General features: G+C 45.6%; 1 protein-coding gene across 6 annotated transcripts in view; it reads left to right on the forward strand.

Annotated features, from left to right (window-relative positions):
* The window catches only part of RPS6KC1 (ribosomal protein S6 kinase C1), a 112,529-nt gene that overhangs the window by 20,183 nt on the left and 65,650 nt on the right, over positions 1 to 26,696 (forward strand). For 5 of the 6 annotated variants that reach the window (XM_044424124.1, XM_044424528.1, XM_044424608.1 and 2 more), the window contains exons 3-7: positions 3,921 to 4,041; positions 16,123 to 16,238; positions 17,106 to 17,199; positions 19,063 to 19,119; positions 21,341 to 21,703. In XM_044424124.1, the coding sequence (XP_044280059.1) occupies positions 3,921 to 4,041; positions 16,123 to 16,238; positions 17,106 to 17,199; positions 19,063 to 19,119; positions 21,341 to 21,703 (751 nt within the window). The remainder of the gene's footprint in view (positions 1 to 3,920; positions 4,042 to 16,122; positions 16,239 to 17,105; positions 17,200 to 19,062; positions 19,120 to 21,340; positions 21,704 to 26,696) is intronic. The other variant, XM_044424368.1, reaches the window with a different exon arrangement.

Consider the following 26,696-nt stretch of genomic DNA (forward strand, 5'->3'; position numbering starts at 1 on the left):
CATCTTATCCCCACAACAACAACCCTGTGAGGTAGGCTGGGCTGAGAGGCTGTGACTGGCCCAAAGTCACCCAGTTGGCTCCATGGCCGAGCGGGGACTAGAATCCAGATCGTCTGAGTCCCAGTCCCATGCTCTTAACCACTACGCCACACTGGCTTACAAAAATGAGGGGAAACCTGCAGCATTTTCCCTTCTGATTTCTTATGGAGGATTTTTTCCTTCTCTATTGCAACAGGGGTGCTCTTCATGTTTCTGTTTAGGGTGGCCTTTCTCAACCTGGTGTCCTCTAGAAGGGTTGGACTAGAAATCCCAGCATTCCTAACCATTGGCTAGAGCTGATGAGGATTGAAATCCAAAAGATCTGGTTTGGGAAGGCTGATTTAGGGCAACAAAACTGTATTGTTGAAACTGAGGAATACTGTATTAACCTGTCAAAGTGCCTCTGAGAAGCAGGTTTGGCTAGAATTCGGATTTGGGGATTGGGTTGTGGAGAAAGTTTATTGCAGGGAGTAGATATGCAATGAATGGTGTGGTACATTCAGTCCTTCATTCTGTGACACAGGAATACCTTTTCACTCACCCTCTGAAGGGTATCAAGTCTTCTCTTGATGGTTGGTCAAGAAGAAGTCTTTCAAATGGCCTTCTTCCAACATTTCCCCTGAACTCACCCTGAGTTTTCTTACTGAGTTTGTGGAATACACCTGCAGAAGCAACTAGTCCAGAAAAAACGGTTACCCTGTCAGTCTAAAATGGCTTTTGCAAAGCTAATCTGCCTAGCCACCTCCAGGCAGTTGGTAACAGAGAAGATTAAGTGAGTGGCTACTTAAAAGTGGGTGGGAAAGGAGTGCACATTTTAGTGCTAGTTCTAGTCTTGTGATGTCTGTCTTTGAGATGACTGATCTGCTTTTCCTCCCTCACCCCAGTCTGCTACAAGAGCATCCCATAAATATGTTTGCTGTCAATTTGCACAATTGTGCTTGCTACCTACCAATTCCATTTAAAGCAAAATTTAAAGAGAGTCCCTTTGCCATCCTGCTGGAACCCAGTTACTTCAAAGCCCAGGTGAGGCACGTTGTCGTTGTGAGTGTCTTTTGACAAAATGTGGGGCCAGTGCCAGTGTTGCTTCATCCGCAGAACAGGACTTTCCCATCCTTCCTGCCCCACTCGCAGCTTCCCCATGTGCTGTCCAGATTTGCTCCAGTGGGTCTCCCATGCCTCTAGTGCAGACTTGGTGGGTTCACAGGGATGTCTCATTCCAGCAGCAGCATCTGGTCCACTGTCAGAATCACAATAGTGGATCCCACCTGTTAGATAGTGGTACAAATGTGTAGTCATTTTATGGAAAGGATAAACTAAAGCCTGCAGTTCTTCATTTTATTTGGTTTCCTATACTGCCTATAGCTGAAGCTCTCTTTGGGGGAGAAAGAATGTATGAACAGCTGATTCTTGTTCTTCAAATAAATGAAATGTGTCAAAGGGGCTTGGTATGGATACTGCCCCAGGGTTGGTTGAACAAGTGCTGGACAGAAACTTTGTGCATGTGATATAGAAGTGAGCTTGTGCATTTCCATTTTCTGTGTAAGATCTAACATATGGCAGTGTACTTGAGAACATCTGACAGCATACATGGGTTGCCAACCGTGGGTTATTTGGAAGTGAGTGTTCTGGTTCTAACCTGCTTCCACTGTGCTAAACAACCCATCCTTGGATTGTTCTCAGTGATATATGAAACTGGAACTCTGGATTATTGAGAATGAAACAACCCAGAGTTTGAACAGCACAAGGATGGGGCATGCCTGTTTTTCTGTGTTGTGGTACCACTGAAGTAAGCGGGCAGCAGGAACCAGCTCCCTCACTCTTGCATGCTCACGAGCAACCCATGGTTGGCAAATCATGGACTGTTTATTGTGTATGAACTGGCTCAATATGTAGTCCCGCTACACCAGCATATACAGAAGCCTTTCCAGAGTTTTATGGAGCGTGCTGTGGCTTGCAGCAGTGCTGCCCACACTTTTCCAACTTTTTTTCCATGGATATAAGAAGTAGGAACCACACTTCTTTCTTTTAAACCAAACTGCTGTACTTACTCTGCATACTGACTTCTGATGGATATAATGTTCGTTACATGAACCAACAGCTAGTCCACAAGTGGAACACTTTCAGCCCTTTTCTCCCTAGCATACAGTTATTGCAGTGGTGCGTTTTCAGCTTGGTTCTTGCTGGCTGACCTTATTCTCCCCTGTCCTCGTTTTGGCTCGCTTTTAGTGGCATACGCTAGACAGAAGGCCCTTGTCACACCTAGCTGTTCTTTTATCATCCCACTCCCACCCTGGATAGGTGCTACAAGTACTGCATGGTGCATTCCCCAGCCTGGTGCCCCTCAGATGTGTTCGATGGCAAATCCCACCATCCCCAGTGATAAGTTAATGGCCTCCCTTGCACATCTTTAAAAAGTGGGGAGCACGTAACATTATAAGGGGGAGTTGTAGAGCAGATGCTTGCACAACCTGAACTGAGGGCAACAAAAATGATCCATAGTTTGGAAACATTGTCCTATGGGGAGACACGGAAGGAACTGGGCATGTTCAGCCTTGAGAAGAGAAGACTGAGGGCAGACTTGATATCCCTCTAGAAGTACCTCAAAGGCTGCCACAAAGAGGAAGGACAAGGTCTCTTCTTGCTCACACCTGAATGTAGGACACAGAACAATCAGCTTAAGTTGCAACAATCCAGATTCAGGCTAGATATCAGGAAGTTTCCTAACTGTTGGAGCAATCCAACAGTGGAACCAGTTGCCTGGAGAGGTGGTAGGCTCTGCAACACCAGAAACATTCAAAGCAAAACTGGACAGTCATCTGAGTGGGATGGTGTAAATTGGTGTCCTGCAACAGCAGGGGTTGCACCTGATGGTCTTCTTGGCCTCTTCCAGCTCTTCTAGGATTGTTCAACTATTCTGTAGGATTCTGTGATATTCTGCATCACTGAGGATTCTTATTCAAAGTGTTTGATTGGAGGGCTGGGCAGATATCAGGACTGCAAAACATCAGGACACCTATGTTGTGTTTTTACTAGAATACTTGTCTACCAACTGGAACCAGTCACAAAATTGGTTAATTATCTATTGAACCCCATCAGCTGTGCATTGGAATATATACAGATGTACACAGGTATTACCAGAGATCAGGGATTCTAACACAAGCCCCAAAAATCAAGCAGCAGACCTGAACAAAGACTTGGTGCAAAGCAACCGCTTAGTGCTCCTATTTTATGCATCTTAGACACCATGGAGTCTAAGAGCGAAGTACGCCAGCTGCAGTAAAGGGTTATTTTCTTGCCATTTCCACTGTTTCTGTTTAAACGAAAGAGAAAACTCTTGGAGGTCTACCAAAATTCTCCCAGAGATCCTTATCTATGTTCTGCAAATCCCTATTTGGTACTCTCCGAATCTGCTAGCTATGCTAGCTGGGGATGACTGGACCTGGAGTGTCTCAGTGTGGGGAAATCTGCCTTATTTATGCCTCTTACTACCAGCCCTCCTTTCCAGCTCTAGCTTGATCACTTGTGGTGCACAAAGGGCCTTGAAGGTTGTCGGTGTGCCTGAATCGCAGCAGGATTCACCTATTTGGTTTATGAGCAAAAGTTGTGGCTGAAGTAGCGTGTGGACTATATTTGACTACAAGTGCTCCTTACTTCATTAACATCCTTAATTCCTTAATGTCATCTGGGAGAAAGAGGGGAAGCAAATTCAACAACCAAGGCTAGATTTTATTAAGAGCTTTAGATACTACTTCTCACCTTAAAAGAGGTCCCACAGACTACCTTGAATAAGCTACTGCGTTGGTTTCTGCCATACTTAGTAAATGCTCAATTAGCAGGAATAACTGCTTCATGGGTATGTTTGTTTTCTGTTTTCACTTCAGATAGTCGTTTGGAAGAGATACAGTGACTTTAAGAAATTGCACAAAGACCTCTGGCAGATTCATAAACACTTATTCAGGCATACTGAATTGTTTCCTCCTTTTGCTAAAGCAATAGTATTTGGTAAGCATATATACTTTTTTAAATTGCTGAAATCATGTGGGAATAGCTGATGGATGAACACATCTGTGGATATCCTAAGTCCTGTGTTGTGCTAACAGAAGTTTGCTTTTGACAAAGGTTTGAAGTTTGCTTTGTACAAGTTGAGACAAAAACAGGGCCTGTAACTCTGAGCACAGCCGGCTGGAGCATGTTGCAACTTACAGCCCTGTTTTCCTGTCTAAACTTGCAGAGTGGTGTCCCCTTAGTAATTGAAGTGTGTGTGTGTTCAGCCTTAAAACTGAATAACAGGGATGGAGGAGGGGGGAATAAATCACCTCTCCCCTTGTCTATAATATGTACTCATACTTAGTGATGACTATAGTTCCTTACAGACATGATCACTTGCAGAGTTTGTACTAACACTTTTATAAATTCAGTCTAGGTGCATCTCCACTTGACCGTTTCTATCTCCTAACTATGGTTAAGTTGTCAGGAATGCCCCAGACTTGCTTGTTTCTTCCCCCATTTCCTTTTTGGAGCTAAGCATGGGTTAGTGCTAACCATGATTAGCTCCCACTCAAAGTTTGCAGCTCTTGTTATACTGTAAGGTAAAAATGACCATGGTTACCGAAAACGCTAGTACAGACATAATGTCCTGTGGTTAGGACTCGGAGAAGGCAAGTTGCCCATGAGATTGGGGGCGGGGGGCAGACAGCTAAAAATGAACTGAGTGATCATGGTCTCCTAATCATGGCTAGGAGCTTGGGCAGCATCATGTCTGTACCAAGTCTGTATTTGGAGGCAAAGAAGAATAAATGCTTGCAACTTTTAGCAACTCTTCTGGTTTCACTAAAAACCCTGCACATTGCAATTTAATTTTTTTCTTAAAAACAAGAAAATAATTTTAAAAGACAATAATTGCTACATTGGATAAAAAAGCAACATTGTTCTGGTCTCACAGCTTCTTCTAGAGTCAGGAATGACATTTATGAATGTGAAATGCTTTGTTCCTTGCTGCAGTCCAATTTCTTATGGATCCTCCATTCCAGAAGAACCCCTTGCCCCAGATTTCATGGTGTGTTCACAGGTCCCACAAGGTTGCTAGTCTCAGACCCAGGGCCAGATCTGGCCTGCCCAGGGTCCCCATCCAGACCTCTGGGCAGGTCTCTGGTCAGCCTCAGCATCCTGTGGGGGGGGGGGGTTGGTTGCCAAAGAAGTAGGAGGGCAATTCATCTGGTGCTGGTCTTTTAATGACAACATTGTAAACTTTTTAATTATTTGTAGAAACAAATTATAAAATGGTTCGGAGAGTAAATTGAGGAGGTCCAAGACCCCCTCCAGCCCAGCCTGGCTGCAAGCCTACCTCTGGGATTCTCAGGTGGCCAATTCCATCTCCTTCCCCACAGCCATCTGCTGTTGGGTAATTTCCCAGCTTCACTGCAGCTTCACCCCCATTTTAAAAGGCCGAAATGCCTCTCCTAGGACTGAAATACTGACAGCAAGAGCTTTAAGCTACACCCTGCAGGAATGATTTACATTTGGTTCCCACCCACTTTGTCTCTGGCCTCCTCCAACCCGTGGGACAGAGCATCCAGGAGCCTTTCTGCAATTGACTTGGGCACTTGGGATGAAAAGAGGTTCTCCACCCAGGACTAGTACGAGGCCAGACGACACGTGGCCTGTAAGTCAGATGTGGCCACTAGATGGCATAAGCCTAATTAGTCCAGCTCTGGTTCTTTAAACAGAAGCCTATTGAATCTCAGCGTGGCAACTGGGAACTTGAGGGATGTACTTGAGGCTGCTGCATACAAAAAGCTGGCCTGGGGTCGGGGAGAGTCCCTTCCAATTGGCATCATAAAAATTTTACTGGAGGTCATAAGGTGCTAAAAAAGGGCAAGACAATTGCACCACTAAAAGGAAGGGCTTGTCCTCAAGGCATCCGAGATTCAGGCTCCAGGACTTCATCAGTATTTTGCTCTATTTAATGCTCTTCCTGCATGCTGAATTTCCCGGGTTCAGTGCATGGCACCTGCATTTGTTGATTTGTTGCAATCTGATCCAACCTTTTGCTGCAGGGTCTGAGGTGCTGCACTTGATCCTCCACTCCGCTCCATTGCCTCCTTAGGCAGAGCCCAAAATCGTCCCTTGAGCTTCATGGCCATGTGGCGACTTGAACCCAGGTCTCCCCAGTCCCAGTCCAGCACTCAAACCACTAAGCCATGCTGGCTCTCAGTTGAAAGGCTCAAGTCGTGGCTGATGTAAGTGACCTCTGCCAGAGACCCTGGAGACTGACTGGCAGTCAGAGCAGACTGTACTCAAGAAGGTGCTTGACCTAATCTAGGGTGGCTTCAGATGAGCTTGGCCTGTGGGGAGCCTGGTGGGGGGCTGTGATCAGAAGGTCTGTGGTTCAAAGCCCAGAGATGCTTCTTTCACAGCCACTTTGCTTCGGCTGGTGTTTTCAAGCTGTTCTCATGAGTTTGGTCCCCGGCCCTTTGTTGAAAATGAAGCTAGTAAACTGGATCTTGTTAAAACTTCTTAACAATAAGAACTTTCCCCTGTACAAAAAAATCCCCTTCATCCACTGTAGACTTAAAGGCACTAAACGTGCAATCCTTTGTGCATTTCGACAGGAGAAATGCCTAGACCTTTTGTAGGCCTTGTTTCTATCTAGATTTGCATAGGATTGCAGATGGAACATGATAACATCCATTTCATCTTTATTTCATGGGTTGCCAGGTGCCTTGTGTTCTGTCATCCACTCATTGATGGAACTGGATTTTGTGCAAATGTGTTCCTGTACATTTGGGCACCTTTGGAGCTGCACAATTTCACACTCCTGAAAATGTGTGGATCCCTGAAAAAAACAAATCTTCATGTTATAGCCTCTGGGGGAAATACTCATTATCGTTCAGAGTTTTCACTGCATTTTCCTAGGATCATGTTGGTATAAAATTAAAACAATTCAGAAGTCTGTGTGACTCAGGTAAAACTGATCTGCCATGGCACCTGAAGGTTAGATTCTTAGAAATTAACGCTCACTTGAGTCCATTGTGGATTTCGCTGATACTGGGCAGGGAAGGTGTCTTCCCCACTGGTTCAGCTGATCTGCTTGGTTCAGTTAAGGAAGTAATGCTGGGAAGGAGGGTGTGTGTGTGTGTGTGTGTGTGTGTATGTGTCTCGAAGAAAGACAGAAGAGTGTGCATGAAGAGTGTGGTGGGTATGCATATATGAATGCTGGTCATATTAAAAAGTGTGTGGGGGAGTATGCCAGCAGAGGCTCCACTCATTTGGGGCAGTGGCCCAGCTCCTGCTGGTATATAGCCCTTCACATCCCAGCCGGGGGCCAATTGGACCTTCAGGCTGAAATGTTTCCCCACTCTGATATATACAAGTAGTGACAATGCCCATCCAATTTCATTTGTGAAATAAGGGTTGCTAATAATCACTTTGGAGTATGTACTTTGCATTTTACATTTGGGTGCACAAGTGGAACAGTCCTCTCTCAGGTGCCAAAAGATATGCGGCTTGAGCTTAGGATGTGCAATTCACAAATAGACCCCTTTGTGTAATGTTGCCATGTTTCTGTGGGATTGCTACTATTTTCAGATGGCTAGCTACACTATGCAGTGGTTAAGTTATGAGAGCAAGAGGTCTGATCAGCAGTGCCCTCCGTGCCCGATGCACGCAAGTCTCCAGGCTGACCTGCATCCAAGCCAGGGTGCAAGGCACTGTGTCCTTCAAGTTATCTAGACAGCCCTTGTCAGTCATCTAGAAGAAGCGTCATAGAAGGGAAGGGAAAGAGGCTGGGTGCCATTGAGATACAGCACAAGCCATAGCTCCCCTCCAGTCTGCTCCCCTCCCTGCCCCTTTCGCCCTCTCCAAGCTCAATTGACAAGGCAGCTGGTGTGGTTCTTTCTAAGACAGCTGTGAGGGGGGTGGGGGGGACTCCAGTTTGAAGTCTCAGCTCCATGGTCAGAGGGCCTTGAAACTGGGACTGTGAGGCCATAGGAGGAGGATGGCCGTAGGAGGATGGCCGTAGGAGGGCATAGGACTGAGCCCTGAAATGGCCAGCTGTCAGGTTCATCATCCCTTTCCGTGATGTTCTTCCACGTGCATCCTGGTTAGGCAGGGAGAGCCATGCTCAGCGTTCCCTTGTTCATTGAAGGGTGGACGGAACTGGCCAGATCTTGGGCTTCCTGTCCACAGTGGTACTCTTCCTTAAGGAACTGGAAATGGATAACTTCCTTAAGAAGTTTCAGAGGACAGCAATGCTCTTTCTTCTTGCAGAAGCTTTCCAGTTGCTGGATTAGCTGGATGGATTGTGGTGTTTTTACCACTCAGCCGGTTTATACTGTTTTAAACTCATTTGCTCTTAGCTGGTTTGTAAATGGTAAATGGTGTTCAATTGTTTCATGTTTGTTGCTTTTCCTTTTACATGACAACGTCAGCCACTGTGAGGACTATGTGCAGTTATTCCATGCAATTAGATACAGTTGGTGAGAGCAGAAGTGGATGTTATAAAAGATGTTTCCATGTCCAAATTTCATTACTCCTGTCTGCAAAGTGTAGAAACATATAAACTGCATTCTGACACAGAAACAGAGCAAGTCAGAAGGGGCCTCCTGGGCCATCTAATCTGACCCCCGGAAGAAGGGGACATCAGGTTGCGTGCTTTGTCAGCTGGCTTCACATTATTGGCTGCTGCTGGCGGAACATTTTACTTACATTTTGCTTGTCTGCCAAGCCACTCAGGTTGGTTTATAGTCTTGATCAGTGGCTTACATGTTCTAAAGACATGCTGTAGAAGGAAAAAGGAATGGGTAGTGCAGAAGATTAGCAACTTCTGGTGCCATTTTCTCATTTTGTTGCATGATGAAATTACATAATGTTCTGTAAAATGGCCACCACATCAGATAGCTCTGGGAGGGGAAGAGTCCAATGTAGTAGTTGCTTCTCACCAGGCTGATGGAAAGGGTCTTGTTGTCTCATCTCTTTCTCTGTTGAAGACAGGCAGAATGGGTACAGATGTGGGCAGTTCTAGGAGAGACAGAGCTAAGTAATACTGAACCAGGTCAATGAATTACAGGGACTGAGTATGCTCATTGGGCGCAGAATGCTGAGTGAGGGGACAATGGAATGGAGTACCCTGGAAGAGGATATGGCTGGCTGAAGCCCTGGACCGGAACACTCCATGTTTCATCATTAAAAACAAAACAAAACAAAACACAAAGTAAAACAAAACATCCTGGTTTCCTAGTAGAATTTTCACCACTGTCATAATGCTGCAATTTTGCATAATTTCATAAGGAAGCCATGGTAGACAGAGGAGTCCCTTTTTAAAGCATCAAACTCTTTCCTTCACCCTAGACAGTTTATTAATCTAAAGAAGCAAGAAGAGAAACTGGATGGAGGCAGGCAAATGTACTTGAAAGGTGACGTTATTTAATTTCTCTGCTCAGACAGAGGCTGTAAAGTATTCAGTCTCTTTGATTTTTTAAAATTAACCTGCATCAGGAGAAATACTAAATGGGAGCATGGGTATTTTGAAGGAAGATGGTGAGACTGGAATCTCTTAGGCATTTAAATTAATAAAAATAAGGAGAAGTGGCTGACCATTGTTGCTTGTTTGGTCCCTCTTTTTTAAACCCCCCACACCTGTTTTCTAGACTCTCAAGAGATTAATTTGAACACAGAATACTGAAAAAGTAACTTATGAAATGCTGTTGTATCCTCCAGAATGTACTGTATGCTGTAAGAGTCTCAAGTGTAACTCTATGCATGTTTGTTCAGAAATAAGGTCCTACTGAGATAAATAAGGCTTACTATCAAATTACTGTGTACGAAATGCAATTGCAGCCTTGTTCTTTGAGAACATTTACATGGAATGCTATTTCAGATCTTCTGTTAGGAGAAAGCATTCTCCTTGCCTCCTACCATAAGGATTTCCTGTAGTTCTTAAAATATCTCTGAGAATTCTAGTGTTTAGTTCTTGTACTCCCATATGTAATAGATTGTTTAAAATACATCTGGTCTTTGAATATGAATCAATGGTGTGATGTGGCTGCAAAAAGGGCAGATGCTATTTTAGGCTGCGTTAATACAAGTATCGCTTCCAAATCCCATGAAGTTTTCCCCTTTACTCAGTGCGGGTTAGGGCTCAGCTGGAGTCCCAGCTCCTGTTCTGGGCATCACAGTTTGAGAAAGATGCAGACAAGCTGGAAAGGGTTCAGAGGAGGGCAGCAAGGATGATCCAGGGATGGGAAACAAAGGCCTATGAGGAGACATTGAAAGGGCTGGGCATGTTTAGCCTTGAGAAGAGAAGAATCAGGGGAAATATGATAGCACTCTACAAGTACTTGAAAGGTTGTCACAAAGGGGAAGGCCAGGATCTCTTCTTGATCATCCCAGAGTACAGGACACGGAATAACGGGCTCAAGTGACAGGGTACCAGATTCTGACTAAATACCAGGAAAAACTTTCTGACTGTTAGAGCCAATTACCTAGGGAGGTGGTGGGCTCTCCCACACTAGAGGCATTCAAGATGCAACTAGACAGCCATCTGAGAGGCATGATTTAACTTGGAGTCCTGCACTGAGCGGGGGCTTGGACCCAATGGTCCTCTGGCCCCTTCCAGCTCTGCTATTCCATGATTCTGTGATTGATTCTTAGTGAATCTACTGAGTAGGGAACCAAATTACCCTGTGTCAAAACATTAGGTTGCAATATGGAAGGCATTACTGTTCACCTTTGGATGAATGTGGCCCCAGCCATGAGTCTAGGTTTAAATAGCAAACTTATTATGTAAGGAGGGCCTTTTGGTATGTAGCCAACTACATAACCTTTGTTGTGCATAGCAAGGAGGTATCAACAAGGTTGGGGAACCCAAAAGCTTGTAGAAATAGAAAACAATTTACGAATGCACCTTAGAACCCCTCCCTCCCAGGTAGGAATGGGCAACCCCAGGGATTCTGGAGCTCACTTCTGGGTCCCTGGACATTCCTGGGGGTCACAGTCTTGTTGCTACCATGTGCAGGAGATGGAGGTGGAGCAACTCAGTAGTGGTCACCAAATTTGGGTGGCAAACAGTTATGTGGGGGTAAACTTTACTTTGCTTTCAAACCACATTTGTTTATTTTAGCCGTTTGGAGGGATTAGCCATTGAAATGTGACGGCAAAGTGCCAGTTTCATTGGCTGCTGCCACCACAGATTTGGCCTATGGGCTAAGTGTTGCCCATTCTTGCCCTAAGGGATGGGCAGGGGGACCCAAGACAGTCCAATAAGGACTGGGCATGCTCAGCAACCACAGAAAACTGGACAAATAGAAAACTGGAAGGAGGGACATGGAATGGAGTATCTTTGAAAAGGGTGATGCTGTTTGGCTGGTTAGAACCCTGAAAGCAGCAGTCTGTCCTGCAACCACTTCCAATGGCTGCGCTAGTTGAGGATGATGTGAATTGTAGCCTAACGCTTCTGGAAGGCTGATCTGAAGACTGGACCTACAAGACAATCAGAATACCAAAATGAGATGTGACTTGTTAACAAGGATTTAATGCCCTTTGGAGTCATGCTGGTCTTCCCGTGGTGGTGTTCTTTCTTGAAAAGAAGAGATTCAGTGCCCAGAACATTGGCCCAGACCATGGGAATTGAAAGTTAATGAAAACAGAGCCAGTTAAGATTTCTTTCTGATCTGGCTCCTCATCACAGACGTGGTTCCCGAAAAGTTAACTGCTGTGCAATACTATCCATGCCCACTCAGAAGGATACTTTGTTGAGGTCAGTGGAACATACTCCCGGGTTAGTGTGATTGCATCCTTAATCCGCATGATAAACGTCTGTCTCCCTTCCTGGTGCAAACCTTTCCAAGCAGTTAAAAGGACAATCATCTCTAGACTTTAAGGATCATCCTAAAGTCAAACCTGCAAGATGAATGCAAGCACAAAGGAGCTGCAACCAAGCTTAGTCACTGTGGCACAGAGCAGCCTGACTCCTCTTGGAGAGGAAAACCCTCCTATCAGTCATAGTTCTCTGCCTCTTTTCCAGATGATGCACATGGGGTAGCCTTACGACAGTTCTTCAGAAATGAATACCAGAGGATGCTGCCATCGTAATAAAGGTCCTGGGCGGACCGTATAAATAGGGGTTGAATCCAGGATGTTTGGCAGGTCAAGCACACATTCTGTTGCTGAATTGTGGTCACCATTTGCCGAAGCTAAAATATTGGTGGTTCTGTCTGCAGGATCTCCTGTGAATACCAAGGACATGGTGGTTGATATGTTGGGGTTGGTAGTTCTTTAGATTAGGATTGGGAACCTGTGACTTCCATCAGCCTCAGCCAGTAATGCCCACAGTCAGGGATGATGGGAGTTCAAACCCAACAATCTTGGAGCAGGTATGGGCTCCCTGGCACCCCAGCTTCCCGATAACCAGGGTTCAGGCTATTCAGGACTTAGGGTCAAAATGTTGGATTTTGCCTAGTAACCAACCAAATTTGTTCCATTGTGGGCTTCCTGGTCAATTCTTGTTAATGTTGTGATTATGCTCCTTCCAAAATTTCCTTGTATGTGGGCTTATGGAAGCATTTTGTATGGCAACCCCTGAGCATTAGCATTGCTTTGCAGAAGGCCCTGCAAGTAACAACTTGTATTGAGCCCATAGTGAGTTTGGAAAGCCGGTTGCCAGGAAGAACTCATTGCTCTTCCTGGGTGAGCAACTAGGTTAGGCACTAGTTTCTGTACTGGAACATTGCACATTTCCTTGGGTGATTGCTAGGATTTTCTGCTCTTTTTGCTTGATAATTTGTGAAACTCTCTCCTCTGCCCCAGATAAAACCATTTTCCAGGTCTTTTCTGCTACATTTTTGGCCTCGGTGATGAGGTTTGGGCTCAGGAATTTGAGAGCATGTTGGAAATGGGTTGAAACACAATTCCTCTTCAGTTGTGTCTCCCATTTGCAAGTGGTGCATTTGCAGAGGTGTTTCTATAGCAATTTTCAGGGTGTGATTTTGCCCCCCACAGGCTTCACGGGGTACCTATGGATGTGGCAGTGGCAACAATCTTGCCACCCCCTTTAACCAATCTGAAAAGCAATGGCAGTGGTGGCACCTGAACCATGCAGCCATTTCTCCCCAGGGTGTCCCAGATTATTTTCTAAAGCAGACAGAAGAGAAAAGCAGCAGGCGGAAGAGTTAACTGTGTGTGAATGGGGTTACATGGACATATGCCGAAGGCAGGGGTGGCCAACATGCATGGCTGCATGTGGCCCCTGCTGCCCCCATTTATCCTGAAAGGATTTTAACCCCCCCCCCCCATAATTCTGTACTGTAGCCAATATGGAATGTTAAAATGGACCAATTTAGTCTGTATACAAATTAAATTTGTGCAATTTTTCATTCATATTGTCCCCATCTACAAGAAAAGGAAGAAAGATGATCCAGGGAACTATAGACCAGTCAGTCTAACTTCAATCCCTGGGAAATTACTGGAGCAAATCATTAAAAAATCAGTCTGTATGCATCTTGAAGAAAATGCATGGCTAAACAGAAGCCAATTCTTATTTCTTAAGTCATGCTAAACCAGTGTAATGTCATTCCAACTAGGTTACTACCCAAATGGACAGTGGCACTGCAGTGGAGATTGTTTACCTAGAGTTTGGCAAGACATTTGACAAAGTGCCCCACAGCATACTAATAAATAAATTAGCAAAATGTGGGCTCGAGAGAACTAGCCTATTGATCTATTAGGTAGATCCACAACTGGCCTCAAAATAGGTCACAGAGAGTGATAATCAACAGTAGCTTCTCAACCTAGAGAGTTTACAAGTAGGGTACCACAGGGCTCAGTCTTGGGACCAGTGCTCTTCAACATCTTTATTAATGATCTTGATGAAGAAATCTAGGGAACTGTAATTACATTTGTTGATGATACTAAAAGCAGGTAGAATAGCTAACACCATGGAAGACTAAAGAAGATCCAGGGAGACCTAGGCAAGCTTGAATGCTGGACAGAAAACAACATCATGAAATTCAGTGGAGACAAATGGCAAGTTCTCCATTGAGGCCAAACAAACAAACAAACAACTCAGCTGCATCGATACAACATGGGGAATATTTTGCCACAAAAAGGTAAACACTGTTTTGGGATGCATGTATAAAAGTATTACTTCCAGAAAAAGAGGAGTACTTACTCCCTTCTACTCTGAATATGTCAGACCTCACCTGGAATGCAGCATTCAGTTTTGGGCAGCCAGGTTTTAAAAGGATGTGAGCAATATGACAGTGGAACCAGCTGCCAAGAGGGGTCGTGTGTTTCTCCACACTAGAGACATTCAGAAAGCCAATAGACAGTTATCTTAGTGGGATGGTGTGACTGGCATCTTACGCCAGCAAGGAGTTGGACCCTATGGCCTCCTGGGCCCTTTCTGACCCAAATAATCTATAATTCTGTGATTTATCACCTCCCAGCCCTGGCTGGAAGGAAAGATAACAATTTGAAAAGATTTGCAGAAGGAAGTGCATACAAAGCTAACTGCAAATGCTGGGCACAGGGACAGGACAGGACAGAACAGCCAGTCTTTCCTGCACCGGCTTGCTCACTCCATGTACTCACCCCCATGCAATGTCTGATGCCTATGGGGAGCAGGCCAGTATTTAAATATAAGATCAGGCTAGGTATCCCCTTCCATAGGAGGGATAAGGACTCCTATGTTTGCTGCTAGAACTTTAAAGGGAAACCCTGATAAAGCACCATGTCTAATGGAGGAACTTCTGCCTGTCAGTGCAGTTAACATGAAGTACACATGAAGCTGAGTCACATGGTTCTGCTTTTTTTGGACCTCCATCACTTCAGGAGGAAGGGGGTCATTTGCCTGAATATTCCTCCCTCACAGAAACAGCAACAACTTGCACAGAGAAAATCTCCATGGTCAGTTTATATGTGCAGAACATTTTGTTGTTGCTGGTTCAGAACATCTGTGGAAATACCCTCACGCAAAAATGGACGCATCCTTAAAAACAGGATTTCCATGCTTAGGGACCCAAGCAGACTTGTTTTGAAGCTCAAGAAGAGCTGCAGTTAGGTAGAATCCACCAGTAAACAAGTAATACATTGAACCAGGGCGTTTCGGTTCCACCCTCTCAGACACTGGGAGCTGAAGCATCCTCCTGAACAACCTCCTTTCTTCTAGCTTGATTCTCATGAAAGAGCTCTCTGATAATAACTCAGGGATCACCAAAATGTGATGTTGGCACCAGCAAAGTTTGAGAAGGTGTATTTTTAGATTTTATCTCTTGTTTTCGCTGTAATTAACTGAGAAATCAAAAAGTGGCAATGACCCCCTTCCCAGGCTGCAGGCAACTGTACATTGTGCCTACTAAAATCTGAAGCAGACTCAGGTTCAGAGGCGACCAGGTGTGCTGGGATGGGACAAGTCCCAACACCTAGAAAATAATGCTCTCCCATTTTGCTATTAAGCATGAGATTTTGGCTTGGTTCTTAAAGCGTTCCTTCTGTGAATAGTGGAGTACAGGAAGCCCTTTGCTCTACAGATGCTCCATTGTCATTGTTCTCAAGGGTCTTCCAAACCTCTGGAGCAGATTTTCTCAGGACACTGGGTGGGAAGTGAGATTGTGCTAGTGGAGGAAATGGGCAAAAATTGCCTGTTTCTTTTCTGCTGGTGGAAGAAGGTACCCTGTGAATGGCATCCTCTTTGCAGAAGCTCAAGATCCAAGCTCTTGTCTTCAGTGTTGGCTAAAGTATCTAATGCTCAGGTCTGTTCAGGGTCGGGTCTGCAGAGAACAGTCACAGCACAGTGAGCCCAATGTTGTTTACTGCCTGGATGTTGATGGACACATGTCGGTGTCTCTTGGCTAATTTGGAGTGTGGCGTTGTGCATCCTTAAGATGGATGGCAGCTGCCAGCTTGTATCATTTAAGTCACTTTCAGAAGACAAGAATCAGGGGACAGCTGAGGGTGAGAAGTGGCGAATCTTGTCACTGTCTCCTGCAGCGACTGTGCAACTTCATGGACACGGGGCCTCCTTCTCATGGGAGGCTTTTGCAAGAAAAAAAAGGCTTAATGTGGAATGTTGGTCTTTTCATGTTTCAGGGCGATTTGAAGAAGGAGTGATTGAAGAGAGGAGACAGTGTGCAGAAGACTTGCTTCAGTTTTCTGCCAACATCCCAGCGCTCTACAACAGCAAACAGCTTGAAGATTTCTTTAAGGTTAATACTGCTGAGCCTTAATTGATCCCACTTGGCAACGCTGAGCAAAGCCTTTGTTTCTTAATTCTCTCTTTGAGAGTTGGTATGAATCGTACTAGACACACAGCTCAGGGGAAAAATGTGTTTCAGCTCCTTGTTGAACTATGAATTATTATGACTTGCCCGAGTCCACGTATCCCTTAGCCTTGGTTCCCTGTCTGTTAAATGAGATGGCTGATAATTAGCCTCCCACAGATGTTCTGGGTGGATTCAGGATGTCTATTGTGCGTTTTGCCCACCAAGGCCACACCGGTAATTATGTATTTCCATTCCTCACAAGCTCCAACTTGCCCAGGAAACATAACTCTGTTTAGTATCTCATGGGCCGCATGACTGAAGATTGTATTTCTACATATCCAAAGGGTACCAGGTTGGGCAAGGCTGTTATAGGATACAGTCCTTGCATCAACACCAAGAGGACTCTGCAGGGACTTTGCACCTGCTGATGCCATCCGATCACATGTTAGGAAATTTTAGAGTAAATGTTACTGTTCCAGATTGTGTGGACGTCTCTGCTGGAAATATGCTTTCATATCTTAGGCAGACTCATGATCAGATTTGGTATCCATCTGCCACTGAGAGCTGTCGATGCCATCCTCTGCCGTACCAAAGAAGTCCTCAGTAGTTCATCTAGCAAGAAAGGAGTATCGTATTTGCTTGGTACCATTTAGTTTTGAATAGGGAGAAGACAAAGGGTTAAATGGCCATGTTGTCTGGACTGCTGCGGTTTGGTCATTTGTCATTTCTGTTTTCTCAATGAAAATGCACTAATCCCCCCCTCAGTAACAGTTGAAAAATATATTAATTTATCTCTCTTTCTTTCTCAAGGATGGAGAGGTGCATGATGGATCTGAATTGATTGGCCCGGTGGAACCTCTTCTGGACTCCCTGACAGACAGTGCTTCTATCTGCAGTTCTGAAGGTTGGCTGCTGCCCTGTTACCTTGTTACCCATTACCCTTTTCTGATGAGTAGAATGGTTGGATACGCAGGACATTAAAATGTGTCTTTTACTCCTCATCTCCTCTAGATGGCAGCATTAGCATTGCAACTATAATTTTCTGGTCCACACAAACATGCACACTTTCCTAGGAAGTTTAGTTGGCATTGCACACAAGGAATTCCAAATCTTGCTGTTCTTCACCAAGGTGGGATGAATCCGGCTGCAGTGAAGCATACCTTTACTGTTTTTTATAGAGTCCCCATCTTTCAAAATAACTTTTAATGCTGAAATCCTATGCATGTATTTATTTGCAAAGCTACTTACCACTTTGTGGGTATTTCACAAAGTGAAGGTTCAAGCCATGAAATGAACCAACCTTTCCTCTACCCGGTGCCCTCTAGATGTTTTGATCTTCGACTCTCATCAGGTCCAGCCAGGGATGGACTGTGGTTAAGAATGCTGAGAGTTTGAAGTGTTGGCGGGGGCGGCATCAGGCTGGGGAAGCTGGATAGCAACACATAATTTTAAAATCTAAAATGAATTAAAAGACCCACAGACAGAAAAGGATAGTAAAACCAACAGCAGGGGACCACCACAGTTCACGTATCCAGAAAGTACCATCATATTTTAAAAAATGAGATGTTGAAAAGATCTTCACTTGGTGTCAAAAAGATCACAATGAAGGCATTAGGTAAACATCTTCAGGCAGGCCACTTTCATAAATGGGGTGTCACCATCAAAAAGTCCTCTCTTCATCTTATTCCCACCTGGGAAACCCAACGAGCCCTATAGTTGGACAAATTGTTGTTTTAGGTGCTGCCTCCTACTTACGGTGACCCCACCAGTGAATGCTCTCCAGTATGTCCTGTGCTTAACGTCTCTGCCAAGCTCTTGTAAACTCAAGTGCATGCCTTCCTTTGTGGAATCCATTCATCTTATAGCTGGTCTTCCTTTTGTTCTTCTGCCTTCAATTTTCCCCACCATTAAAATGCCACAAACTTGTTTCAGTACCCCACACATCTTTAATAAATCTGTAACATTTATATTTTATTTAGTAAGCTGCTTTCCGCTTAGGCCATATCTTACAAAGCCAACTCCATGTCACGCTCTGGGCATGCTCAGATGCGTGTCATGGTCTGGTGGCCTAAGTCTCCACAATCTGGGAGGGAACCCTCTTGCAACTTTCCTAAAAGGTACCAAAGGCAGAAGCGGGGTGTGGGCATTCAGCTAGAGATTGCAGGATGGGGTGATCTGTTTGTACTCATAGGCCTTGATCCAGTAACTCCTGGTCTTCCATTGCACTTGTGGAACTTCCTCCACTTTTGAACTAAGAGACTGCTCTTTGTGTGTGCACATACACAATAGCCTTTGGTGTGGGGAATATGCCCTGGTACAGGAATTCCGTGGGCTTCTTGGTTGCATGAATTTGGCTGCAGGTAAATTTAGTCAGAAGGCAACAGAGAAGAGCTTCAGAAGTTTTGTTCCTTTTTGTGGCTCTTTTTAGAACTGTAATGGTTTCATCTGGTTGCTTGCGAATGCATTGCATCCTTAACTGCCTTTCTTATACAATGAAGGTTTTGGGTTTTCGCTTGGTCTGGGCCTTTGAAATGACTTGGCATGGACTTCCTAAATGGAAAGTGTCTTTCTACAATATGTATGGATCCAGTGATGTTCCCCTCCTTTCAATATCTGTAAGAAGTGTTGGACCACAAATGATCCTAGCTCTGCTTAAAAACACGCCTACCTGTAAGGGGTGGGTGTCATCTTAATACTTGCCTCTTGTTCTAGTGTCTAAAACCTTGCCAGCTTTTATGTATTCCACCTTCCCTTTCTCTTTTTGAAGCTCGGAAGGATGTTAGCGTGTTTGACGATGTGACCCTTAGTCAATCAGAATATGGAGGTAAGTGTAAATGGGATGAATTGAGAAGAGCGTGACTATTTATTTCTACTGGGTTTAGTTATAAACATGACAGTTGCTGCATTTCTTGTTTGCTTCAGAGATGAGCAGAAATCCTGAATTTCACTAGACATAGCAGTTTCTTTTGACGGAAAGAATATACATGGGCCTGATTTTGTAAATGATGGGAAGCCCAATTGGAAACAATTTCACATGTAATGGCAGGACATCATGAGTTAATTCATCCATGATTTGTTCCACCATATGTTGCTATCATTTTGAATATGCAGCTTCCAATCAGCCAGATAGGAGGTTACTCTGAGACATATGAAATTGGTCACTATAGATTAATTGTGGGCTAAATAACCCACATTTAACCTATGATTAGTTCTTGGCTTAGCTGTGGATTGCTTAACTTACGATTAATACACATGATTAATAATCCAAGTTTGTATGACATGGAATATCCTCCTGTCCAGTTAATTTGAGATTGCATATTCATGGCAGCAGCATGCAACTCTGCAGATCAGAGTTTAATTAATTAACCAATGATTGTCACTGGTATAGGTAAATTGGATTGAAGTTTAGTTGCCAGAAATGCTGTTCAGTTGCCTCTGAAATTGTAACAGGAAAGACAATTGTCCGCCACTGGAGGGCAGTTCTGGAAGAGGAACATGAAGAAACAAACCTTGATGTTAAGACAAGTTTAAGCAAAGGCAATGATTGAACTTTTGACAATTAATTTAAAAAATCAACAGAACAGTGTCATAAGATCCTCCTTTTGATCTGTGGACTGTCTGTGGCTGCATTGGGAGTGTCTGTTGACTTCTGAGCATCACAGTTCACAAAAGATGATAAGCAGGAAAGGATAAAAAGGCATGCTAAAAGACTTAGAGGCAAATTTGCTGTGATTTTAGAAGTAATCTAAAAAAGAAGTTTAAGGTGGAGATAGAGTCACCACTTTCAGATATTGTCAAAACAAACTTGCAGTCAAAGCAGATCTTACGGTTTTTAAGTGGATTTAATATACACACAAATGACCTGTAGAGGAATCATTCAAAATAATTTCTTAATTGTGAGTTCAGGTCTAGAGGACTTTTTTCCTTAGAAAAGGTTGTTGGGGGCAACATGATAGAGCTCTCTAAAATTAGGCATGGGGTGGAGAAAGTGAAGAGGGAGACAGTTTTCTCCTGGTGTTGTAATACTACAACTCAGCTGTGTCATCTCATGATGCTGCATCATGGGAGAATCAGGAGAGACAAAAGGACGTACTTTTTTACACAGCATACAGCTAAGGCTACTTGTGGCTGCCAGTCATGGTGGCCATATCTGACCTCCAGCTTCAGAGGCAGCGTGGGTCTGTATACCAGTTGCTGAGGAATGTGAGCAAAGGGGTGAGCTGCTATTGTGTGCCTATCTTGGTTGTGGGCTTCCCATGGGACCATCTGGTTGATGGTTGCAGGAACAGAAAGCTGGACTAGATACTCATAGGCCTTTGGACTGATCTGGGATGGCCCTTCTTGCATTCTTCTGAGCACTGTGCAAAAAGATGCTATAGGAGTTTGCATGATCACTTCTTTGGGATGTTGACATCATAGACTGAGAGCAGCAGGGGGAGAATGATGCAAGCTGCCTTGAATTCTTTAAAAAAGAAAAAGGCAGGGTATAAATCACATAAATAAATTGTGTGGGTGGTGTGTATGCATATAAATCTTGTACTGAGTGCTTAAAGACTGTCATGTAAGTTATTCGAATAACCCTTAAAACAGCCCTGCTAGGAAAGGCTGCTCTGTTTCAGATGACGCTCTGCGACTCAGCAATAACGGCATCCCTAAGGTATTCTGATGACTTTGTTGCTGAGCTGAGCTGTGTATCAGTCTTCCCTTTATGTGCTCATAACCTCTGTGCAGCAGAAAATCATTGGCCAGCAGTTCTTCAGATATAACAGATTTTACGTGAGAGGAGAATGTTGGGCAAGATGAGCTACCAGAGCCAGTGTGGTGAAGCGGCCAGATGTGGGACTGAGACTCAGGAAATCCAGGGTCTGTTCTGCATTCAGCCATGATGCTTACTGGGTGTCTCTGGGCCAGCCACAAAGTCTCGACTAACTCATCTCACAGGGCTGTTAAGAAAGTGAGGATCATTTGCTCTGCTAGCAAGAGGGGAAAAGGCATGATAGAACTGTAACAAATAATATATTCTTTCCAACACAATTCCTCTTTAGGTTTCTCCAGTGACAGTGACCTGATTTCTCTGACTGTTGATGTGGACTCTCTTGCTGAGTTAGATGATGGAATGGCATCTAACCAGAATTCCCCCAGCCGATCGCTTGGCCTCAGCTTTACCACCGAACCTTCAGCACAGGCCTCTGCCATTTTGGACCATGAATGGAGCAAACCTGATGGTGAGAGAGAGAGCCGTGGCCTCTTTACTGGGAGCCTGAAGGCCAAGCTGGGCAGGCGCGACTACCTGGACAAAGCAGGGGAGCTGATCAAGCTGGCCTTGAAGAAGGAGGAGGAGGAAGATTACGAGGCTGCGTACGGCTTTTATCGGAAAGGAGTTGATTTGCTCCTGGAAGGGGTTCAAGGTATGCTCTCTCTCATTTATTTAGAAACATATTGCTTCATTTCCAAGTTCTTTTTAGCTAACATAAAATGTTGAACTGGCTCAGCAAATGTTGGGATGTGCTCCATCATTTTTATTGCCCCTCTTCTCCCTCCATGCACACCAGAATGAGAGAGAGAGAGAAAGAGGGTGAGAATCAGCTGGGTGTTGTTTCCCAGTTGCTCCCGGCACTGCTCAGCAGATCCCCCCAGCAAAGTGGCCCCTTGCCTCTCCTGCAAGTGATGGTGATGAAGGGGGAGGTGGTGCTCACCCCTCTTTCTCCCTCTTGCTGGAGAGGTGTCCCCAGCCTGGTGCCTACCAAAGAAACCCTTTTGCAAATGGCGGTGATGGAGAGAGAGGCTGTCCCGTCCCCCTGTTCTTGATCCTGCCTGCCAGGTTCCATGTGCCCATCTGAGAATGGGAGGCCACAGGAGAATAAGCTGAGTTTCAGAGGCCCCAGCTGGACACTACCGCCTGGCTGATTCTCACCCTCCCGCTTAGTGAGGGCTTCTCTCAAGCGCATGCAGGGAACTGGCAGGGAATCAGTGGTCCTTTCCCCACAGTGACCAGCTGATCACCCACTCATGCCCCAAAGAAGACCTTTAGGACAGCAGGTGGGTAGAGCTGGGATACCTCTGATAGTTTCAAGTTGCAAAACGGCAACTTGGCTGTTGCAGACTTACTCCATGATGTTTCAAATGGCATAATCCCCTCTAAGGGCCTCAGAGAAAACAGTCTTTCCTGACATCCTGTATGCTCACTTCCTCCTATTTCTCTTCTGGTCATCTCCAAAGTTGCATACAAAGCTACTGCACCTCCCACCCTTCCCAGGAAGAGTTGATGGTATGCCTGTGTTGGCGTGGCAGTGGTCTGTTTTGTTGCTAGCACTGGGTTTCCATTAGCCACGGAAGAGAATGATGCACATGCAGGATATGACCACTTGGTGGCACCATACAAGTAGAATTCAAGGCTCTGAAAACTTCACTTGCATTCTGGAGAACGAGGTGCAAGAGAAATGTTCTTCGATTTTGTCATCTTTGCTCTTAATGATTTGTGGTATCTTCCAATTATAGCACTTTTACTTCCAGGTTAACCTTGCAGAGCTTCTTTCCCTTTACTCTACTAATGTCTTACTCCTATTATTGTGTAGTCAACTCTTCATCGCTAATTGATTTAGTGGTTGAGTCCTAAAGAAAACACCCCATACGTTTTAAAATTTATAGTCAAAGAGGGGCAATTTTCACATCTGTCTGCAAGAATGGCATGATGATGTTACGTATTTGGAAAGGGCTGAAAGGAGTGCAATAATTGAGGGGATGCTTCCACTGCCCATTGACTATCGGGATGCCTGCTTGACTTTTCTTTCCTTCCATGGGGGGTTGCATCTGCTGTGTTGGCATTTCAATATTAACCAGTTGCCATACAGCCAGCATGCACTTTTATTCTGACAACTTCATAGACTGTCTTCTGGCCCTTTCTTAGTAGCTCCATGGGCATTTATTTTTGCAGCCTCTGTAGCTGCTGAAAGTGCTGATCTTACCAAGCTGGGAATTGGCTTTCCCCCATCAAGTACTACCTGGTGCTGTTCCCCGAGCCGGCAGAGTGGCTGCACAAAGCAGGGGCACGGATGGGGCTGGGCTGAACGGCCTTCCTCCTCATGCTGGCTGAGTCCATCTCTGTGCTACCCAACGTCAGGGACTTGACCGGCAACAGGAAGTGTTGCCCCCCCTTCCAGTTGAACTCTAGGCCACTGTCAGAATGGGGAAAAGTGAAAGGCTATACCCATTGTCTTCATCCAGCCACAGAGGGCCTGCTAGGGGCCAATACCATTCTTCTTGTTTTAAAAATGCCTCCGCAGTCCTGCTGAGAGAGGCGATGACTCAAGGAGCCGTGTCTGTCCCTTCGGCTTTACGCTTTCATCTTTGGTTGAGCTCTACCAAGAAAGATTGCTTGCGGAGCAAAGCAGCTGAAGGCTGCCAGGTCTTCTGAGGTGCAGCGCTGTCTCCGGGGGCCAAGGACATTACCCTTGGTTATCGGAGAATTTTGAAGTCCTCGGTCGTGCCGTGTTGTTTGCGTTTACAGTCCCTTGTTGCATTCTCACTTACAAGTCATTCCAAGGAAACTGATCTGCCTGTCACTTTGGGGCGGAAATGGTCACATGCCAACATCTGGTTGGAGGCTGGGAAGCTGCTCTCAGATGACTGTCCAGAATGATAGAAAGAGAAACTTCTTGGCCTGGATTCCGTTCCTTTGGGGCGCTCCCAGTTAAAAAGCTGTGTCCACTGAAATAAGTAAAGGGAACAGGAATAGTCAGATTGGATTCTCCTCTTTGCTTTGACTTGGAAAGAATCCAAGTCTGTTATTTTTAATATTTAAAAACTGCTCTACCCTTAAAGCACCAAATAGGTAACATCATCATTCTCCAAACTGGTGCTGATCAGATGGGTTGGGCTACAACTTCCATCATTCCCAGCTAAAATGCCGATTTTGGGTTGCATTCCAGCTCATTTGGAGGCAGGGACTGGTACTGGCTCGCCTTGATTTTTGAAATAGTAACCAAAATGAAGGCGTAACGGCCAAACTTTCTGCCCATCTGGAGCCTCCTTTTTCCAGCCTTGTAATGCCCAGCCATGCATGTGGCAAGTGTTATAACAACTTAAGGATTGTCTTGCTGGCAATCCCCACCCTCCCCCAGTTCAGCATTTTATCTCCGGCCATGACCAGACAGATACTGCCCGGGAGGGTCCAAAGGTGACAGGCCTCCCCTTGCTTGCTTATCTCCAGGTTCTGCTACTCAAGGTCTTCCATATAGGGAAGATTGATGAGGCAGTCCCGGTGGGGAAAGCAAGGAGCCAGTGTTCCCCAGGATGCTTCTTGTCCACTGGGCACGTTACCAGATTCTGCCTATCCCTCGCCTTTTTGCTGCACGGGTGTCCAGTGGGGGTTCAGAAGGACACACATCTGGCAGGTGGAGGATTGGCTGTATTTTATGGCTGGAACGGCATTCTTGATCTTCCAAATTTTACCTATCTGAACAAGCTTTCTTTAAAAAAAATCAAATCTGCTCAAACCTACAGTATAATACCAGGATTTGGTACAGGATTACCAGAAGGTGCTCAAGCAGTGTATTCGAGGAATACTTTGCAACTGGGCATCTGAGTCCTGTGAGGGTCTTTGTGAGTGTCCCTGGGTGTAGTGGCTGCACAGCAGAACTACCCAGAGATCTTTCTGGATTGCACTGTAGAAATTGCAGTGGGGCAAACAAATCCCCAGAGGTTACAAGACCACCAGAATTGTTTGCACTAGCTTGCTCTGCTCGCCCGCATGTAAGTATGCTAGTCACAAGGAAGCGTATTGGCAGCAGGACCTTCTAGTCACCTAGAGGCGATTTTTTACTTGGCCCAGGCAACCAGGCCCATACAATTTACAATGACTCCTGTATTTATTAGCAATACTTACATTGTGGTCAACCTGCTTGGGAGGTCATGGAGGTATTATAGGACCAGGATTCTTGTTAGGGGGTAATGTGTGAATGGTATTGACCCTTACTATTCTGCTAACGTTTAGCTGAAGAATCTGTGTCATTATATGGGTGTTTCCCTGTCTTCTCCCTGCAAGTGGCAACTACTGAAGCAGAACAGGGGGCATCATGGTAGTGAGAGCACAGGATGCTGCTGTTTACTAAATCAGACCACCGGTCCATCAAGTCGGCACCCCTGTGTTCTGCACACTAAATGGCTGTGGATCTCCAGAATATCAGGCAGGCATCTCCTGCAGCCCTACCTAGAGATGGTGAGGGCTGGACGTGGGACCTTTTGCAGGCGAAGCAGGTGGTTCTCCACTAAGCTGCAGCCCACCTCCCTTGTCTGTGGTGTGTTGCCATAGAGAGGTTTGCATGGCTGAACACGTTGCCCCGTAATGTTGCAAGGCAGAGTTCCAACTGAGTCCGCTGAGGTATGGTGGCTTAGCCAAGGAGACTTGGTGGCCTGGGACCCGAACCTGAGCTCCCTGTCCTCCTTAGTGGTGCTTCAGCCACTGCCCCATTCTGGCCCTCCTGCAGACCTCTTTATCCCTCCCTGGGAAGGGCGCAGCCTGCAGGAGAATCCCGGCTTCTGTCTCTGCTCTTGGAACAGTGTAAATGGCAGCGGGGGGGGGGGGGGGCAGGGACTCAGCTGGTGCTGGAAGAAGCGACTTTTCTTCCTGGATTAGACCATGTGCCACCCCTGTGAGGACAATGTGCGCTGTGGGGGACTCATCTGGCATTGGGAGGTGCGGCTGCTCTTCCTCACACCATCCAGGGCCCTTTTCTTCACTCGGAGAGAAGCTGGAACATGGTGCCCCTCTCATCACAGTGAAAGGCGGAATGGGGAGGGGGCAGGGCGATTTCAGCAGGTGTGGCCACGTCCACTGATCTCATTTGGCCTGCAGTGGGCGGTTTGGTCCCCCACATCAAATTGGTTCCCCGCCCCGGCACTGCAGGATGAGAACGAGCACCTTTCATTCTGACTGGAATGGCTCTAGGCTGACATGACCCCAACTGATGCCTTGCATGATGGTGGTCATAGGAGTGATAGGAACTGCAGTCCAATGCATCTGGGCAGCAACTGGTGGAGGAAGCCTGTTCTACCTGTTGGCTGAAACGCTGGAGCATGTCAAGAGGGCTTTGTGCAGAAGGCAAGGGTGTCTTGCTGCCCCTACTCTCGTGTAACCCCTTGCATTTGTACGGAAGTGTTTTCCAGCCGAGGACAGCTCCCCTTCCACCTGTTGCCATGGAACCACACTGCCTCGGCCTGCATTTCCCCACTCCAGCAGTCGAAGAGGACGTGATCTGGTGCCTACTGCCCCCTCGTTTGTCTTTGATCAGCGTGCAGAGCAGTCTGAGGTCGAAACACCCCTCCAGGCCCATTGATTGTCCTCGGATTTCGTGAGCAGCCTCCTTCTTCATTGACCCTTTCTGGGAAGCCCTGGGATGAACC

Source organism: Varanus komodoensis, unplaced genomic scaffold (genome assembly GCF_004798865.1).
Source record: "Varanus komodoensis strain SLA01 unplaced genomic scaffold, ASM479886v1 scaffold1, whole genome shotgun sequence".
NCBI classification, from domain to species: Eukaryota; Metazoa; Chordata; class Lepidosauria; order Squamata; family Varanidae; genus Varanus; species Varanus komodoensis.